At 42.4% G+C, this 19,456-nt stretch overlaps 1 protein-coding gene across 1 annotated transcript; it reads right to left on the reverse strand.

The window, feature by feature from the left end:
- Positions 1-196: 196 nt before the first annotated feature.
- SPACA1 (sperm acrosome associated 1) lies at positions 197-17,347 on the reverse strand. The gene is made up of 8 exons (XM_063330915.1): positions 17,149-17,347; positions 13,377-13,433; positions 9,317-9,418; positions 8,831-8,937; positions 8,193-8,328; positions 7,104-7,192; positions 636-814; positions 197-358 (listed from the first exon to the last, which is right to left on the reverse strand). The coding sequence occupies exons 1-8, from the start codon at positions 17,252-17,254 to the stop codon at positions 274-276; spliced, it is 861 nt and encodes a 286-aa protein (XP_063186985.1). The 5' UTR covers positions 17,255-17,347; the 3' UTR covers positions 197-273.
- Between the last annotated feature and the right edge of the window lie 2,109 nt (positions 17,348-19,456).

Here is a 19,456-nt window from a genome sequence, read left to right on the forward strand (position 1 = left end):
AGATAGTGAATGAACTATAAAAAATACTTCTTAAAACCAGTATTTCAAATGTATTTTAATCTTCTTTATATCGTATTTCTATGTAATGCAATTATTATTTTTTCTAATTCTGTTCATTATGCAAGTCCTGGAAGGACTTATGTACTTCTTCCTCTGCGAGTGAGGACTCTGCCACTTCTTGTATCATGGCTAATGCAAATGGTGAGAGCACTGCAGCTGCAGGTGGACACTCCAATGCCTTGAAAGGCCGATGAGGACCCTGAGGGGGCCTATTTATTCCAGTGATCTTTTGTCATCCAGCTCCTTCTTTTGGTTGTCTTGCACAAATTTTGATTTCCAAAAAGATTTTACGGCACCCCTGAAACGGAAAAAAGAATTAAACAAAAAGATACCTTTAAGTAGGTTTACACGAATTGCTCTGAATCATTCCCTTCCCATCCACAATCACTGTAACTGGTTTGTAAAGTACTTCTTTCCAGTCTCCAGAAGCTTGCTCCTGTTTTCTCTACTGGCAACACAAATCTTAAACTACAGAGAAACTGAAGAGACCTAGTTCACCCAGGTTGTGATTGTCCTCAGTAACACCATATTTTGATCAAATAGAACATAAATCCCATTGTATTCTGTCCACCTACCAGTAACAAATCATAAAGATCATGGGAATGATCACACCAACAGTCACTATGATTCCAGTCACCAGGCTAAAGACCAGAATGGCATTGGTCGTTGTTCTCATTGATTGCTCTAGCTTTGTCGTTGTTCTTGATTGCTCTGGCTTTGTTGTTGTTCTCCTTGATTGCTCTGTTTCTATTCTCTTTGATTTTTTTGTTTGTGTTTCTGAAGAAAAGAAATACATGGTCATTATTATGTTCGAATTGTCAAATGAATCAGGCATTTAATCTGATGGGCAGGACTGAAAAGGAGCAGGGCTTGATTATTTACTCTCTGACATCTTTCACAACCTTCAGGCCTTTACTATATCAGCAAAAGTTAGAATAGTAGCATTTTATACCTTCTTTGCAAAGGCCTATCTAACCAAGGAAGATGCAAAGAAATACACGCATGTGGAGTGGGACACATGTCACTTAACACCTGTGAAACACAAAGAACTGCAATTCCTAAAGACAAGACAGAAACGAAAGTGGGAGAAGTATCTGTTTGGTACACGATAAGAATGACTAATATAACAATATTTTTTGCTTTAAGAAATGCTTTATTGTAAGATTTCAAGACATGCCCACATAAGATACATGAATGATAAAGACAGAAGAATTACCACAGGCTGTCTGCCACTCGAGGCAGGCCGACTTCTTTGTTCTGTGCCTGGTACCAGGTGCTCTGTCACCCAGGGCCGAGGCACCAAGGTACCACCATGCTACAGAAGAATTCTAACAATGGTAATTGCTGGAATAATAATGATAATAATGAAGCCAAAATAAAGTATGCTAACAAAAGACAAAATTCAAGGACTTAAGTGCTGCTTTTCTGTTCCCTACCTCTATCTAGGTCTACGAAGCCTTTATTTAAAGCAAATAACCACTGAGCACGGAAAGGAGTTGTTCTGCATGGCCCAGAGATACATAGCAAGGAGCAGCTGCATGAAGCTGAGAAGTGAAAAATGTAGCAAGGATATCAAGTAAAAATGCATTTTATAATGCTGTTTAACCGTTCACCTAAAGAAAACCTTTCATTACTTAGGCTGTTTCTCTAAGACCAGACGCACCAGTTAGGAGGTGCCTCTAACAAACAACCCAGAAAGAGTGGAAAATGCTGAAAATGGTCAACCAGCTTCCCCCATCTGCAAACCAAACCCAGTCACTTTGTTGTGAAATTTAATTGACCTTATTCGTTCAGCTACATTCAACCAAATCAATGAACCACCTGGCATCTTCCCAGATCGCACCAGCTTTGGCAATTTTACACAAGCCAACCTTAATTTCTCTTTCATTTTCCATCATATAGTTTCTAAAACTACAATTTACTATCTTGTTGCTGACTGGTATGCAAAATTCATGTTCATACTGGTAGGAATTCTGTGTAGCAGAATTACTGCAGGAAAACCATTTCTATTTCTATTTCATTTCTACTTCTATATAAGGTCTCATGCCAATGTCATCACTGTAGTATCGAAGCAACTCCTCCATCACATCATTTGAGTTTCATTCTTCTGCATCACAGAATTCTGATATTCTTATACCACAGCTCATCTACCAGGTTCTCCTGAACTTTCTGCAAGTTATAGGGCAGGTAAGAATGGGGAACTGGCTGAGAATATAATACATAGTAAGTCTGAATGCTGATGTTTTCATACCATGTAGAGCTACCTGCTTTTAGACTAATTCACTTCACTGACTGGACGGTGTCCTTTTAGAATTACATGCAGTTGTGGGTCATGGAGGTTAATGAAAATTATCTTCAGTTTTGCAATTTCATTAATGTAATATATTTTCCCCTTGGCAACATGTGAATTTAGAGCTCCAAAAATACCTCTGTTTACAGGCTGTAACAGGAGCCTGCTGAAGAGAAAAGAAAGTTTCACGTTATCCACAGCTAATCTACTCAAGTTTTCTTCCTAGCCAAGAAATTCTTCCAACAGTTAAGAACCAGAACGGCCCAAGAGACAACATGATAATACAGAGGGGATGCATTCCAAGTAAACACGTGTTTAAAATGCAAGTAGGAAGCAGACAGAAGAGCAGCTTCCCAATAAGCTGGTTTACAATGAGCAAAGACTGATTCACATCAGGTGCACTTTTAAGCCCCCGACTGCACTCCTAAAGTCCAGGCAACACTCCCAATCAAGCAGTGAGGATTTCCCCACAGCCAGAATATGCCTTAAAAACATCTTCAGCTTTCAGTTAGGGTTACAAAGATGTCTGTTTAGAAACATCAACTGTTTCTAAAAGTCCTCTTAGCTTTGTAAAAGTAGGAAGAACAATTATTTTTTGAAACACGAAAAGTGTAGTTCAATGACTTTCAACTTGAAGTCTACAGCCTGCTGTGAGTGTGTGGACTACTTCACTATAAAGAATGATGAAAAAAAAGCAAAATCAATATATTCCACAATTACATTGTAAAACAATTCCTAAAATTGTGTGCAATCTACTAGAAATTTTCTAGAGTTCTACAAACAAAAAAGACATTGATAACATATCTGACAGTTTCAAGCAGATTGCCTTCAACCCTACCAAAAGCTTGGCATTCACATTTTACCTGTTGATTATTTATATTCATCTTAAGTAAAAAAGGAATGCACTTAAATGAAACGCAAGAGTGAGATACTGCACTTAGGCTGCAGGTACTGTTGGATCTAAATTATGAAGATCCATTTATTTGTGCAAGTCAGAACAAAGTAGGAAGAAAGGAAAAGAAGGAATGCTCAGATTTAATGTTCAGCTTCCATCACTGCTTGCTGATTTGAGGCTAGCCCTGTGGCAGAAACCCCAGAGTGTGCTGGTCATAGCTCATGGAAGTCTTTCCAACAGCTCAGGTGGTCCAAGCACCATACCCTCCCTCCACCCCAGATCCTATCCGCTGTGCTAATGGGGCGACAACAGGCTGGATTAAAGGAAACCAGAAGTGTCATCTGTATGGCCATTACCAGCTGCTAAGAAGCCTGATAGTTTTTTTATCTTTTCTCTGCCAGAAAAACAATATACTTAGTCTGAGCCACTGTGCAGGACCTAGCTCAAGGACCTTAGAATTTACTGCTTTCTTATTTGGGCTGAAAAAGATATGTCACAGACCTCTCTCACACCAAGCATCAGAGCAGGGTAGCTCTAAAACAGAGAGCACATTCTCTGCTGTGGTGTGGCCCACCAACTATATCTCCATTGTATACCACAGTTTAACAAAGCTGCTTTGATTTCTATGCAGTGTGGTGCATCTCTGGACTGTCCTCTGCCTTCACGGAACCCTCTCTCCTTTAATTTGCTTAAATCCAAATACATTCAGAAGCATCTGCTGCCACTGCTGGCACTTCCCTCCAGAAAATATCATCAATACAAATTCTGTCTCTGCATTCTATTCAGTCATTTCTTCAATAAGAGAGAGATTCACAACGCTGTAAATCATACACATCAGGAAAGCGGAACACCTGCTTTTGCAGCACCATTTTTGTCCAAAGGAAACCCACCACTTCTGCCAGCAGCACTGTTCCTCTTCATCCTCCTCTTCCCCTGGGTTTTTTCATGGAGCTGGAGTTCCTCCTAGACCATGATGTTGACTGTACAGCAGTGCTCCATCTACAAGCAGACGCTCAACCAACTGTTTACACGGTCCAGCAGCCAACAGGAGTTCTTTCCACTGGTTTTCAGATCCAGAAAGTATGTATCAGTTTGGCAGAAGGGAATGAGATTCTGCCTCTCCAGACTGATCTGGGTTTTTTTTTCCTGTTAGTATAATGGTGATGCATAGCTTTTCTGTTTCCCTTCTAGATTATCTATAAGCTTTTTTCCATGTGTTAAAAATGGATGGATATATGCTAATGGCAGAGCAGGATTACATACACATAGAGGAGGTCCAGGGTGTTAATCTTGGGTACTGGGATTCCCCATTTTATTTCTGTGCAAATGCAAGGACAACGTCCTGATTACACATTTGTACAGTAGCCAGTTACAGAGATGTAACTTTTCTCTCTCAAAGAAGCTCTGGCACTGAAGTCATCAGCAGGAAATGAACTGAAGAGAGGTGGGGGCCAGAATGGGCTCTGAGACACAAAAACGCCGTTGCCTCCATCTTCTCCACAGAAGTGCCACTAGACACACACCCTAAACTTGCTGTCTCGCTCATGAGAAGCATGGAGCTTGGAGCACAGCTGGGATCTCAGTAGGCTGACACCCTTCACATAGCATCCTAATGAGGATCCTTCTCTGCTCTCGCATTCCTCCCTTGCAGAGTCCTCCCTCGTCACAGGACTATTATTAGTAAATATGAATAAACCGCCTTCCAGCTCCAAAGTCTTCACAAAAACACCAAACAACCCAACGGGCGGGAGTGTGAAACAACACCCTTCAGTGCCTCAGGGTAGTGATTTAGTAAGAAGGCCATACAGAAATGTCAGTTATTAAAAGATGGGATTCTCCTTGCAGAGATCCCAATGATTTCTGATTAAGATAAAATACTTTTTTTTTCTCTGTTAAGTTTCTCTTGCTCTAAAAGATAAAGAGAACCCATCACTATGAACGGTTCTGAAAACAAAAGGAAGTGCCAAATTACTAAAGACCACTCACTTATGCAAAATGGTCATTACCACTGTTCATCAAAAGGTCACTGAGAAGCGCAGTGATCACTGGTAAAGGACACACAGAAGCTCTCCATGCACAGCTTTAAAATTAACTCAAATGAAGTTTTGCCACGTGGCAAATACACACAAATTCCTGCGAGGTTTTACCGGCCCTTTTGCAACGTGTCTTGCCTTCCTCCCACCTCCCACGCCTCAAAATCTGAAGCGGAAAGTGTCACGATATGTATTTTCCAGAGGTGGCTGTGGGGCCAGGTTTGCAGACGGTGTTGCTGAATCTGGCCACGGCTGTTCATGTGGAGGTAGGAAGGATGAGACCAAAGCCAAGACATTTGGCCCTTATTGGCTGCATTGATAATTTTTAGCTCTGTTGACGACTTCAAGGCTTTCTCTCTAGGAAAGCGCCAAGAAGAAAAGCCAGCCATGGAGCAAACGCACTGCCCTGTCCTGTAGCTCTGGCATGAAGAAATGTGTCTCTGTGGGATAGTGAAAGGAGCGATCTAGGCGATGAGAAAGACAAAATATACAAACTTAAGCTTATTGACTTGAGTGAAGCAGAGAGATGGTCAGAATCGCCTCTGTTGGATTTAAAAAACAAAACAAAACAAAAACAATTTAGGAGGTAACAGAGAGGACCCACTCTTTTCCTGACTAAAACTGATTTACCCTTTCAGTTGGTTCCAACACACCTCCCCAGATCTGTAGGAGACGCTCTCCCCGCAGACAGTGTGACCTGTTGTTCCGGGTGCTGGTGCCCAAGCAGGGGGGGACTGAGAGGCCATGGCCCCTGTGAGGAGCAGCCGGGGCCGCCCTGAGACGGACACAAATGGTTCCAACTGGTTCCAACCAGCCGGCTGGGGTGAGGTGGACAACAAGCCACGGCCAGCCCACCACACCTGCCCTACTCCCCCTGACCAGAAATCTCCGTGGCCAGTTTTGGATGCTGGAAAAAAAATCCATTTCAGTCCTGTTGACTACCTGAAAAAGGAGATTTTTGTCCAATTTCTGACAGCGGTGGTGTGATTCTGCCCTTCTTTACATTTCAGCTTGGAGACCAGATAGACAAATGGCAAAGAAAAAGACGTTCGCTCAACAGAAAGACTTAGATTTTTCGGGAGCAAGCAGAGAAATCATCTTGCTTGACAGGGATAATAAGCTTAATTTTCAAATTCCCCAACCCTCATTTCAAAAAGGTCTTTTACTGAGGAAGTGGGAAAGGCAGCATTGTAGAAACGTTGTAGAAACGTTACCCCTTTCCAGGGTCTGAACAACACAGCAAGATGTGCTCTCAGAGAGCGGAGCAGCCCTGCAAAATACAAGGCAGCAGCTACGAAAATCTACATCCAAACACAAGGAGTCTTGCCATGTCCACTGCTGCCGTCAGAAGAATCTTGCTCATTTCCTCCTGATCCTTTTGGAAAAGTAAATGCAATCTTCTGATCTGGCTAAACTTCTGACAGAAGAGCAAAACTGGATCTGTATGATGAAAGTCGTTGGTACGTTCTCATCCAAAACCTAAGCTCATAATTTCTTCTATGTACCTAATTAACAGTTGATAATTTCTAAAGTCCAAATAACGGCACTCCTGGGGAAGCAAAGCCCAGAAACACCTCTGTACAAAGCCAAAGGACACTGATCCGGCACTAAGCACAACCACCCACTCCTTTTAAGCTACTCAATAAGTCTTAGAGCTTGTCTTCTTCAGATTTCATAAATATTTTCTGAACCAGTAAGTCTCAATCCTTGTAAGAAGTTCTCAGTGGATATGTCTGTTGGGCGGGTTTCATCTGAGCACTTTTCACCAAGACTACTCAGTCACAGTTTAAACACAAGTGTGTGACTCGTCCTATTGATGACTCACCGAACTCAAGTCAATGGGACCATTTGCATGCTTAAGCCTAAAACAGATTATGTGCTCTGCTAATTCAGGTCTCAAAAAGGAAGCTTCCTCTGTACAAAAAGGAATGGAGAGACTGAATAGTGGGAGAAGGGGGGGGAGGGGGAAAAGCTTTGGGTGTTTTGTGACTGCCAGATGGATTTAGAAAATGAATAAACAAATTCCATGTTACCGTACAATGGCAGAAAGGACCTCAACAGAGATACAGGAAACAGCCTATCTTACTGAAGAGAGAGGGAAAAAAAGCAGGATTCCCAGGCTAGACTGTTTTACTTAGGTAAACAGCATGGAAGGGAGAAACATGGAGAGGGGTATCTCCAAGGATTTCTTCATTTCTAGTCTGACGTAATTTTGAATATGACCTGAATCTACATTACCTCATTAAAGACCTTAAATTTCTAGAAGCAAGGCACTTTCGCCCTTTCTGTGATTAGAAAAGACGGAGTTTCTGCACGGCTATTCTCATGGTTTGAGAAAATTAGCACACTACTGCCTTTCCTGATGAAGTCAGCAAAAGTCCCATTAGCAGAGGAGGTAAGAAAGATAGTACTGGGGAACCGGCTTACGATGTATTTTTTTTAATGTTAAACTTTCCTAAATCCATTGTGTATAAGCAGATTGCAGATGGCCAGTAAAGGAAAAACTCCAAAAGGTTGTTTTCCTGTTTCAGTATTGAAGTGGAAAGGAGATTTAACTGCGGAACCCGTGCTGCTGGTGCTACGTGGCAAGTGAGACAGAAAGAAGTCTATGATAACCAATCTGGGTGCATTAAAAAAATAAGCAGGTAACAGGGAAACCTCCTTATTTTAGTTTGAATTTTTATGAAGGATAAAGAAAATACTCATTCCTGACAGAAGGAACCTCTTTATTCCCATTCTGTCATTTCTTTTTATATGTCTTTTTTACTGGCCTGCATTTCACGGCAGTCATTACCACAGCACACAAGCTCCTGCCTATATACTACTGGTGACATGCAATCTTACGAAGATGGAGTACTACATAAAAACACAAGGCCATATCACTAGAAGACTGTAAGCATCCCTACGAGCTTACCAGTTTTTGCGTAGACTGTGTATTTTATAGATGCAACTGTAGTTCCTTTTTCTTGCGTTTCACACTGGAAAGTACCCGAATGGGTATCTCTGCAAACTTTCATAATAGATGAATCGCTGGGAAGAATATGCGCTGTCTAGCCACATATAAAAGAAAAAAAAAAAGTTTGTATTTTTTCAAATAGATCTGCAAAGATGAGTTTCATTGTGTCAGACCCACAGGAAAGTGCTTATTCTGTTCCAACAGCTTTGAACCTGTCAGGACCACTTGGCCCCTGGGAAAATTTCTCCCACCTCTTCAGCATCTCCTACTTGAACAACTGGGAAGGGCAATGTGGTTGTGATTTGCTGATGTGTATTCACTCACCAGCCACTATGCCCAATTCTTATGAAATAACAGTAAACATTACTCCCTAAAATGATTGTTTCCCTGACATAAACAGGAAATCGAAGCTGCATAAAGAAGCAAAGCCATGTGGGTCCTTGTATTACCAACTCACCAGTGAGAAATCAGGGCTTGTTTGCATTATGACAGCAAAGGAAATAATCGGCCCAGAAGCCTGCGCAATTCAGATGAAGCATGTGGTAAACACATGCAGTATGCAATTTTTCTGCAGAAAGTGGGGTTCAATTACTCACCTTGTTTGGAATTAACATCTTCCAAACATATTTAAATCGATATTCAGGAGGCATAAAAATACAAGCAATCTTCACGCAGGCAAGGCCATCAGAAATTGGTATTCCCCCTATAGGATGAATTTTTAATAGGTACATCATCAACTATATGAAACATCTCTGTATAGATCGCACAGTTCATAATTCTTCAAACACAGAACGTTATTTGGAAATTATCCTTTCCCTTAAAATTACTTCAAATACTTTCTGCTTGGTCTAATGTCTGGAACCAAGCACATAGCAGAAAAATGGTATTTTATAGGGACTTGAAATCAAGCACACATCAGTATCGAAATGAGATCTGAAACATTAATGGATTGCTTAACACAGTGTTTGGAGGGTGGAATGCAATCACTTTATTCCACTTCTACCACACTCAGAGACAACAAGGATATTTCCTTTGAATCAACTTATTTGCTGTAGATTACTGTATCACAGCGTTCCACTTACATCCACAGTCTACTGACGTCCGGCATTCCTCCACACCAACAATACATTTTGTTTCAGTCCCAGGGCATCCACTGGTTAACAGAACTTCTCGAATGCCAATCCCTTTGGGAGGGGGGAAAAAAAAAATCTTTCACTCTGCATTTCTTCATCTGCTTCATACTCTGTTTTTCCTTTCTCTTTCCCTATCCTGGATGTTAATATGATGCATCTACCAAATACCAGGCAAAACAGATCTTCTCAGAGTGCCTGCTAAAGCTATCCCATGTTGGTATCTAAGATTTCAAGACAACATCTACTTCTGTCAGACTCTGCACCGCAGGAAGCCAGATTCTTAGAATCATCATGTGTCAGAAAAAAGAATTCAAAATGAATTCAAAAGTGTCTTACAGAAAAAGAATTTGAAATGAAACTAGTATATGTTTTGCAAAACAGTTAATTCACTTTAAATACAAAAGCATTTAGGCTCCTGGCCTTTAAAAATGCTCAAATCAGATGGCACAGAGGATCTTGTACAGATTGCCAACTCAGTCTGCCTCCAGTCTTCTGACTGTCTGAGTGTCTTCGACTCCCACCGAGGTCAACAGAAACTGAAGGCACTAAAAACCTCCTGGCGCTGGGATTGAGGACTCTCAAGTTACCTAACAGCGACCAACAAGTGGTACAAGAACACCACTAACAGCCCCCAAAATGAAGCCTCTCAAGGACAGAGGCTGGTGGTCAGTAACACAGGGCTTCTCATGAGAAACAGGTGAAATTAAGTGCTGACCACTAGGACTCCACCTGCAACTCCTACCCAAGACAAAGAACAGGAGACAGCCTATCACAGATGTATAAAGTTAATGAAAATTCCTAGATAATGTTCAAGGAAGCAAAAAAAAAAAAAAAAAAGTTCACTCTCACTATCAGGATTTCAATGGGAACATCCTCGTTTTAACAATTATGAACAGATTCAAAACAAGTGCTATAATTGTTTTTGCCAAACAGTGTGTACACAGTTCATTGGAATGACATAGCTTGTGGGGGAGGCAGGAATAATGTTTAGGCCCAGTAAACACTGAAGGTTTTGCCGTTTTTCCAGAAGTATTTTGTTTACTAATAGGCAAGGAAAGAGGAGAGTTACCCCCCCGCCCCCCCCTTCCATAAGAAATAGGAAATTGGTTTGAATATTGCATTTATGATGCATCTGCCTTCCTTAAATGTGTATTATATAAACCAATGGATTTCAGAGTGTTTCAGAGATGTCATGTAACTCGTGAAACAGTACTTCAAGTGACAGAGGGAGACAACACCACTTACTGAAAATGACACAAAACGAGGATCGTTCTCCACTCCAGAGAACGTCTTATCTCGTAGATGCAGAGACAGAGGTGCAAATGGCAGTGAACCGACATTTTTATTAAAGGCATTCCTCTTTCTTCAGTGCCATGTAGGTTTTTTTAGCTCACAAAAAAAGACAGGAAACCTATGAAAAGCCAAAAGGCTGGCTTGATAAAATCTGGATGCTGGGCTAGCTCTAGTCACATTCATCAGGAAAAATCTCAGCATGTCTTATCTATGTGAATATTAAGATTTGGGAAGCATATCACACTCAAAGGGTGGATGGAAAGAAGCTCTTTTAAATAGATCTACAAATTCTTTTGGTACTGCTCTGCCTCTTCCTTTTGGACAGTTTTTTTCGTTCATTCCCATGTTTCCTTTCCCCACCTCTTCTTAGTAGCTGCCAACGCTGATGAAAATTATCTACTGAGATGCTCTAACAAATGAAGTCTTAACTTCAACAAGTCATACAAGTTAACCTAACAGAAAACTGGCCACAGTGCAGTAAAAATAAATTAGCCAAATGAAATTCACCCTAGAGAAATGTAAATTAACAGACTGGTGGAGGGAGGGGGGTGAAGAGGGATGGTCCACAAAGAATCGAATACATAACAATAAAAAAACAGAGAACTTATTTCTCTGAGTTATGAGAGAAATTTAGAGGTAAGAGTGGCCAAAACAACTAGACCACAAAGAGACCACGGTAAATTTGAGGCAGGTATGACAAGACATCATTAACATATGCTTTAATTATGCTTTAATGCTTCTGGAAGCTTGGCCTATGAGTAGAGGAGCAACGGATCTAAGCCACAGCATTACTGGGAAAAAATACAGAAAATGGAGTCAGTTCAGAAAGCGAGGAGTATAAAGGGCTAGACAGACGAATCTAGGGAATAAGAAGGAATATGAAGAAGGTAAAGAGCTTACAGCTTTACTGGAAGAACCAAGAAGCAACTTTTCAGCCTTTCAAAAGACAAACATTGAACAGCCTAGACTAGAATGAAGGCTACAAACATGATCTGAACTCCAGATACGAGATGATGCCAGATATGAGATGATGCCTTTTTCTTTTTTGTTTGAGCTTGTCTTCCCTGATTCTTCCGTAAGACTACATAATTTTCAGTACTAACTTTCCCCATGGCAGCCCTCAGTGCTTTGTGTTTGTAGCTGGAATGGTGCTGGTAACACACCGATGTCTTGGTTACTGCTGAGCAGTGCTCCCACAGCATCAAGGCTGTCTCTTCACACCCCAAACCCCCCAAAGGCCACTAGGCTAGAGATGGGCAAGAGGCTGGAAGGGGACACAGCCGGGACAGCTGGCCCAAATTGACCAAAGTGATATTCCATACCATATGATGTCATCCTCAGCCATAAAAGCTAAGAGGAAGGAGGAGGAGCAAAAGGGTATTTGTTATTAAGGCATTTATCTTCCAAAGCAACCACTATGCATACCGGTGCCCTACTTCCCAGGAAGTGGCTGGACATCACCTGCTGATGGGAAGTAGAGAATTTTTCTTTTTTTTTTCTTGTTTCCTCTGCTTTTGCACACAGCCTTTGCTTTTCCTCATTAAACTGCCTTTATCTCAACCCACAAGTTTTGCATCTTATTTTTTAACCCCCATCCCACTGAGGAGGGGAGGGATAGAGTGGCTTGGCGGGCACCTGGCGGTCAGCCAAGGTTAACCCACCACCACATTAACTCTGAGGGACCAAAAGTAAAACTGAAACAAAATTTAGTGAAATTCCCTGAAAATAAGGAACATTTGAGACATCGGATAGAGGGATGGGACTTCAGGAGCAGCTTGTTAGTATCCAAAAGATGTGTGCATCAGAGCAAGTCAGGTTATTAGAGTATTGGGATACATATACGGCATTGATATACACAACATATAAGCAGATTTGAAATTATGAAGTTAAGAAAGAGAAATACTAAAGTATGTAGAAGCAAAAAAAAATCTCCTAAAACCATAACATCCTAGGATTGGAAATAGGGGGGAATCAAGGAAGTTCTATCACTGGAAATATGAAAAAGTGACTGGAAAAAATGAAAAGGCATACTCTAGAAAACATGAAACCAATGGGGGCAAAAACTCATGTCTTTTTCTGTGGTCTTATGAGAAGCTGAATTTGTTCAGAAAAAAATTAATAGCATTTCTGATTCAAGACTGCTTCCTTGGCAATATAACTACCACCTCACAGCAGTTTCTATCACCACCCTAAACGCAGAGGTGTCTTCTTAAGGCTCATCTCATTTTTCCTCTCTCCCTTCTTACTCCAGAACGATACCTCTCCTCTCCACTGCACAATTTATAAATTGTGTAAATGTGGAATACAGAGCAGGCTACTGCAGGCAAGCAATTTTTTGGCAATATTGTATGTGGGAAGACATCTGTGAGAAGCATCAGAAGATCTTTCATCTTCTGAACATCTCACAGATGTTCACAAATAGCGAAAATTGTTACTTTGTGGAAGGCAGCTCGTGTGCCAATAAACGTAGGGAACTGGTTTAAAATAGGAGCTTGCAGGCTGTGAAATTAATAAAACAACAGATCTGACCTAAACTCCTAATGACAATCAGCCTGATTGTTTTTGCTAATTATAGTTATTGGCAATTGAAATCAATGAGAGGTGAATGAGGGCAAGCAAATTACAACTGCTAAATTGCTACAGTTAGCACTTTTTCCTTTTTTTTTTTTTCAAAAACAAATGACAATATGTTTTATTCATCTGCTTTGCTACTTACCACATGTAACTGTGCATTCTCCAAATTCTATTTGCGGGGACACACTGGCACTCGGACCTGAACACAAAGTCTAAAGTTACATGTCTAATACAATGACAAGGGTGGGAATGCCCGATTAACCGGAAACTCACGCCTTGAAATCTTTACTACTTTTTAACTGAAATATGAAATTTGCCAATATTTTTGCTTTCACTAACTAGACCAGAAAAACATTTATGAAAAAATTATCATAAAATCCAGTGTGAAAAGCATTCATGTTTAAACCTTAAGATGATTCTTTAAAAGGAAAAAACGTACTTTTCTTATAAGCCAGCCTATGATGTTAAATTAGCCTACTGAATGCTCTGGGAAGTGCAGTGTCTAGGTTCTATGCAAATTATAGGTCTTCCCTGAAAAGAGTTAAAAATTTTCATTAAACAATATTCAGTTCACTCATTTCCTTGTTCTTTCTGGCTAACGTACGCCTTCCCACATGATTTTTTTCCCCATCACACTTCAAGGTCAAGTTTAGACAGCCAGCACAAAGATGAGTCAACCAGGTACAGTATTTTAATTAGGTACTAGGGTTTTAATCACTGTGATTGGGTTCCTTCCATTTTTTAATGGTACTTTGAGGTTACAGAATGGGTTTCACAGAATGTACAAAAGCAAAAGGTTCCCATCTCCATCTGGGATTCAAATCTGGATTATATATTTTATTCCTAATAGCATGCAATTTGAAGGCTTGTTTATAAGGATACTGAGATACAGTAACTGTTCCACAGAGGAACTAACTTAGTGAAGCTCCTTTGGAGATTATTCATTAAATAAGCAATAGGTCTCTTCAGTTCTTCCAAATGCAAAGAGAAAGTCACTATGACTGTTTTTACAAGTCTACACTGCCAGTCCCGCCTACTCAGATTATTTTTTTCTGATAACGAATACTTACCAATGTAAAGTTTGCTTTCACTGTCTCTCAGTTTTTTATATTCAAGATTTATGTTTACAAAATGTTATTTCTGTGCAGCAATGCTAGTTTATATATCACTTCTTGCTACTAAATCTCTGAGTAACATTTACATTTTTCGCACACTATCCAAAACTTTAAATTTCTCAGGTTGAAAGGAACAGATCCATTTCTCTTGCAGTCAGTGATATACAAATATAAAACCTTTATTCCTCCATTGTAAAGGATTTACACTACAGCAGCACGGTGCATTCTCCACAATGATACACTGATACTGAACTCTTTTCCCCAACATTATAAATGAGCCATCAAAATCTTATTCTTCTGTTATCTCTAGCTGTCTCTATGGATTTGACATTTACTTCAGCATATAAGCTGTGCTCGTCAGAACAGTCTTCTCGCGTGTGCACAACAATCCTTAAACAATAACTTAACTATCCAGCTGAATGATAAAAAATCCAACCTTAGTCAAAACATAAGGAAAAAAATGATAAGACTAAAATCCTACGAAAACAGAGACAACCTTTAAAATGGCTAGTGTATCCTCAAACTCTATCTCTAATAAGCCTTAAAAGATAACTTCTTTAGAAGATGGTCCCCACCATGGACACCCTATCGTGCTTTCCTTAGCTTCTTTTAAATTAATGGGGCAGTCATTCAACAGTCTTGTCTAACGACAACCACCACAGCACAACAGAGAGGAGGAGGAGAACTTAAGGAACCTGTCTCCAGTCTAAATACAGTCCTGTTTACAAATACCTGTCTTCAACTTGGTACAACGTGAGTTGCATTTTTTTGCTTGCGCAGTATAAATGTAAACACGCAAAAATGAATGGGAGGGAGGGCCAGGACAGCTTCAGATGATGTAAATTCTCAACTCAATAGATTTATGACAATTTCTATCAGCTCACGGTAAGCTCCAAACCTCTACCCTGAAAGTAAGGATTACTGTAATTCAATTCTGAGGTAACAAACTGAGTGTAACCACAGCAGGGTGTCAGTAAATCTGAAAGAAGCTGCCATTTCCCATCCAGACACAAATTTAAAAAAAAAAAAAAAAAAAAGAAAAAGCTTTAGAAACAAGAAGAGACACAAAACTTCAGACATTACTAATAGAAGGCTGAGGGACTTTCTTAACCAGTGAAAGCAAACTTCTAATTATAGGTGAAGATACCAAGCATGATACCCTTTCAGGGTGCTTCTGGCTTCAGGAGCACCACAATGCACAACAGGACTCTTTTGTCAGAGATTCATAATGATGAATGGATGTCGTGGTTTGTGCTGGGTTTGACTATAGCTCTAAATAAAAAAGATACTGTATTTTCTAAGCAGCAATGTTTCAAATAGTAAGTCTTTAAACACATCTAAACTGAAAAAGTTGACTGGTTCTAAATTAACAAATTCATCAGGAATCGCCAATCCTGATGTCTGACTTAATGATTTTTTTTTAAAAAGCAACAAAAAGAAACTTTAAGGGAAACAGGATCAGATTCATCGATAATCCTCCAGATAACATAACACTTTTTATATGAATGTTATGAACCTGCCACGCCAATGTCACACCACAAAGTTTTGCATTCCTTCCTTTACTTGCATTTCCTCCATACATTTTAAATGAACCAAAATGTTAAGAAAGCTTCCGGTAAGAAAGTACAGATCTTTCTACTTATATAAGATGGCTGGTTCCGGTCGCGTCAGGTTCAGATAAAAATATAGTGTCAGCCCTATGCAAAAAGAATTATGTATATCGCTGCCATTAGCATTAATAGGAGTTATATATGTAAATCCCACACATGCTGAGATAAGAATGTGCTAAGGAACTGCATTTACATTCCTGTCAGGGGGCTGCAATTAGTACCAGCACAGCAAAGGCAGGCTGTATTCCTCTCTACATTTGGAAGCCTTGTAAAACCTATGTAGGACAGAAATCTTTGCCATTATGCACCGTTTTAACTACAAGCCACGTCACAGCAGACATGCAGAATATTTCAATAAACACTTAAAAAAGCCCACAGAAGTCCAGCTAAAAAGTCCCAGCAGAGAGCACACGAGGGCTCATGGCGGTGATCCCTTGGGGAACTTGCTAACTCCTGAGTTGGGAATCTCATCCTTGCCAAGTATTGTGGCTTTGGCACTTGGGGGGGCGGGGGGTCCTTCCGCTCACAGGGCGGAGGGGACGGGGGGCATCACCCCTCTATCCGCAGGGTGACACCGCAGGGGGCAGCTAAGGGTGATGTGTTGGGACAAGATGGGGACGGGAATCTTTCCATGGGCTTTGCACTTGACGACACATCAGGCTGGGAATCTCTACAGTTCATTTGCTAGAGGACAGCCAGGAGGGGGTTAGCACGTCTCAGGCCCTCCCTAGCCCCCACGTTGGGCTACAAGGGTGGCCAGCAGCCCTGGAGCTTTCCCTGGCCCACCCTCCCCGTGACGCTGCATGGGTTAATGGATACAGCGCTGGATACCCTCCCGACGCCGTCCCACCGCCGGTGTGGGACACCGGTGAGCGACCGTGACCCTCCGGCGGTGATCAGGCCTTGCTCGGAGAGCACGACGCCGGGCGACCCCGCAAGCGTCGCCTTTGCCGCACGAGGCCTCCCCGCACCCCCGGAGAGGCGGGGACGGGGGCAGCTCCCGACGGGGGCAGCTCCCCGCGGCGGCAGCGGGAATCACCGGATTTGCGGGAGAAGCCGCTAAGGGGAGACGAGCAGGCTGCCGGCCTGAGGGGAGGCGGTTTTCCGCGGACCTGCCGGGGAAGGGCCGGGGCCGCCCGCCGCCCCCCGCCCGCCCAAGGCGCCCCCACCGCCCGGGGGCCGCCCTCACCCGGCTCGGCGCGCCCGCTCGGGGCCTCCGCGCTGCCGCCGATCGCGGCGCCCGCCGCCAGCGAGGCCAGGAGCAGAGGCAGGAGCAGGCGCAGGCCCCCCGCCATGCCGCCGCGCTCCGAGCCCGCCTCGCCGCCCGGCAACACATTCCCCCGGGAGCGTCACAACGGGCCCGGCAGAGCTCCCGGCCCGGCCCCGGCGGGGGTCCCGCCTCCGGGCTCCTTTCTGCGGGAGGCAGCCGGGCGGTAGGTTGAAGCAGGCGACCGGAGAGAGAGCAGTTTGTGCCGGGAGTACTGTGCTCAGCGCCTTCCCTTCCTAACAAAATGGGGGCTAAACTTCGTGGCTGCCCGCTAAAGGTGGGCCTGAATTTTAACATCCGCATGTGCAATGGCAGCTTTTGCTTCTCCAAAGTCCAGAAAGGGCAGATTTAGATTCAAATCTTTGTGGCCGGCTCCTTTTTCTTAAAACATTATCGTAGGTTTTCTACAGACTGCCCCTTCCATCTGGGAGAGCCCTGCGCAAAGGGGGTGCAAACTGAAGAAACACACCCACGTTCAGAGCAGAAAACTGGAAATTGTGCACGTTAGACAACAGTGATGGTTGCGAGTGGGACGCCGGGCCAGCAGGTAGAGAATGTTAAGAGCCTGCTTGCAATGAGCATCCCTGCCACCCAAAACCAGCGTCTGCAAGTGATGCTCCTGCATTTTACATGTTGTAGTCACCGCTTTGATGTTCAGAAAGCCTCTGCAGATGTCCCGAGCTATCTGGGCGAGAACTTCCTCTTCAGCGAGCACGACTTCCATCAGCAATTGCATTTCCCCAGAATAAAGAAATGCAGCCAACAGGGAGTTGCTCATTGAGTCCAGAGCTGGGCCTGGGCTGTGTGAAACGCGCTTTCATGGGAGTTGAAAATGAACAGAGCTTTCCCTGCATTTCAGACTACCCATGTATCTTATCTCTTTGACTTAGCCTTTCTCTAATAATTTCTTCCCAGGACACCTGCTCTCACATGTGCAACAGCAAATGTGGAAGAAAATGCCTGGAACCGATCAGGCTACTTCCCTAAAGGCAAGAAGATTATTACTTTTATAAAATACTCGGGAGGCTCTCAGATGTTGAAGGCAGAGAAAGCTGGAGAAGTGGGGAAATACTATTTGATGGGTAATGAACCATCATATATTCAATAAAGTTCATGAAGCTGTCAAAGTTTATGTTGTCAAAATAATAATTATATCCCTGATAACTGCTCCTATTTCTATATCTTCAGGACCCAAAGTCATCTAGAACTAGGAAAAAAGTCAATATTGAATAAAACCAGCTGTCTCTAGGGAAAGGAAAAAGATTGACCAAATAGGTTAAATCCTAGGGTATATTCCCATCTTTCTTTTGAGACATTTTCAACACACTTTCCTATCTGTGCATATGCATGTGTAGCATACAGGTGTATGTACACACAGATGCACATATATTCTGTACCACTGTGGCTGCTTGTGATGGGATGCAGGAGACATTTTCTGTGAAAGAAAGATGAATAATTTCCAGGAACAGCAGGACTACATACTTCTCTAGAAGAAATAGATGTTTACCACCTCTACAGAATAAGCAGGAATTCAGCTTTTAACGCTGGGACCTAGTAAAAGGCTGGATGGCATTTTGTGTATTTTCCCAACATGATTTGTAACAATGCCCTTTCCATTCCTTCCTGGTACTTCGCATACTTGGTGTTAGGTTAGTCTTCCTCTCTTTCTACAGTCTATCTTCTGCTCAGGCTCTCCCTCATTTTTTCTGACCTTTACTTATTTTTCTGGGTGTTTTTTAAAAAAGGGGGTAACAATGCTAATGGCAATGGCCAATATCCACTTGGCTTATGCTATTAACTGGCTCCGTGGAGCAGTAGCGAGCTCCCGAGTGGGCAGAGCTGTTCCACCTACTCGTGTTGCTCTCAACAGCTGGCTGTACCACAGGCTGCCCAGAGAGAAGACTGGCAAACAAACAGCTTGGAAAGAGCTTGCAGCTGCTTGTTCTTCTCCCCAGCCTCAGGACAGCCATAAAGTGTTTCTGCAGTGGGAGTGTGTATTTGGAAGCTTTGTTCCAGGCTGCTCCTTTTATCTCCCCGCTTGGCACCATCTCCCACACAATCGTTTTCCTCAGCCATTTACAGGAAGAACACTCTGCCTGGACTTGTAGCCAGTATCACTCCCCTCCCCAGGGTTAGGAGCGGTGGGCAGAGTCACAGTGCTCCTTAGAACTATCCATATGTGAAGCTGGGGATGAGCGATGCAGCTTGTGGCAGCAGACAGTGTTTCTTA

The sequence above is a fragment of the Chroicocephalus ridibundus genome, chromosome 3 (assembly GCF_963924245.1).
Source record: "Chroicocephalus ridibundus chromosome 3, bChrRid1.1, whole genome shotgun sequence".
NCBI classification, from domain to species: Eukaryota; Metazoa; Chordata; class Aves; order Charadriiformes; family Laridae; genus Chroicocephalus; species Chroicocephalus ridibundus.

Coding starts and splice junctions, on each gene's coding strand:
- SPACA1 (XM_063330915.1), bottom strand. CDS start 17,254: ATGGCGGGGGGCCTGCGCCTGCTCCTGCCTCTGCTCCTGGCCTCGCTG. Junction 13,434..17,148: donor GAGCGGGCGCGCCGAGCCGG/GTGAGGGCGGCC, acceptor CTTTGTGTTCAG/GTCCGAGTGCCAGTGTGTCC. Junction 815..7,103: donor GTCCCATTGACTTGAGTTCG/GTGAGTCATCAA, acceptor AAAAAATCAAAG/AGAATAGAAACAGAGCAATC.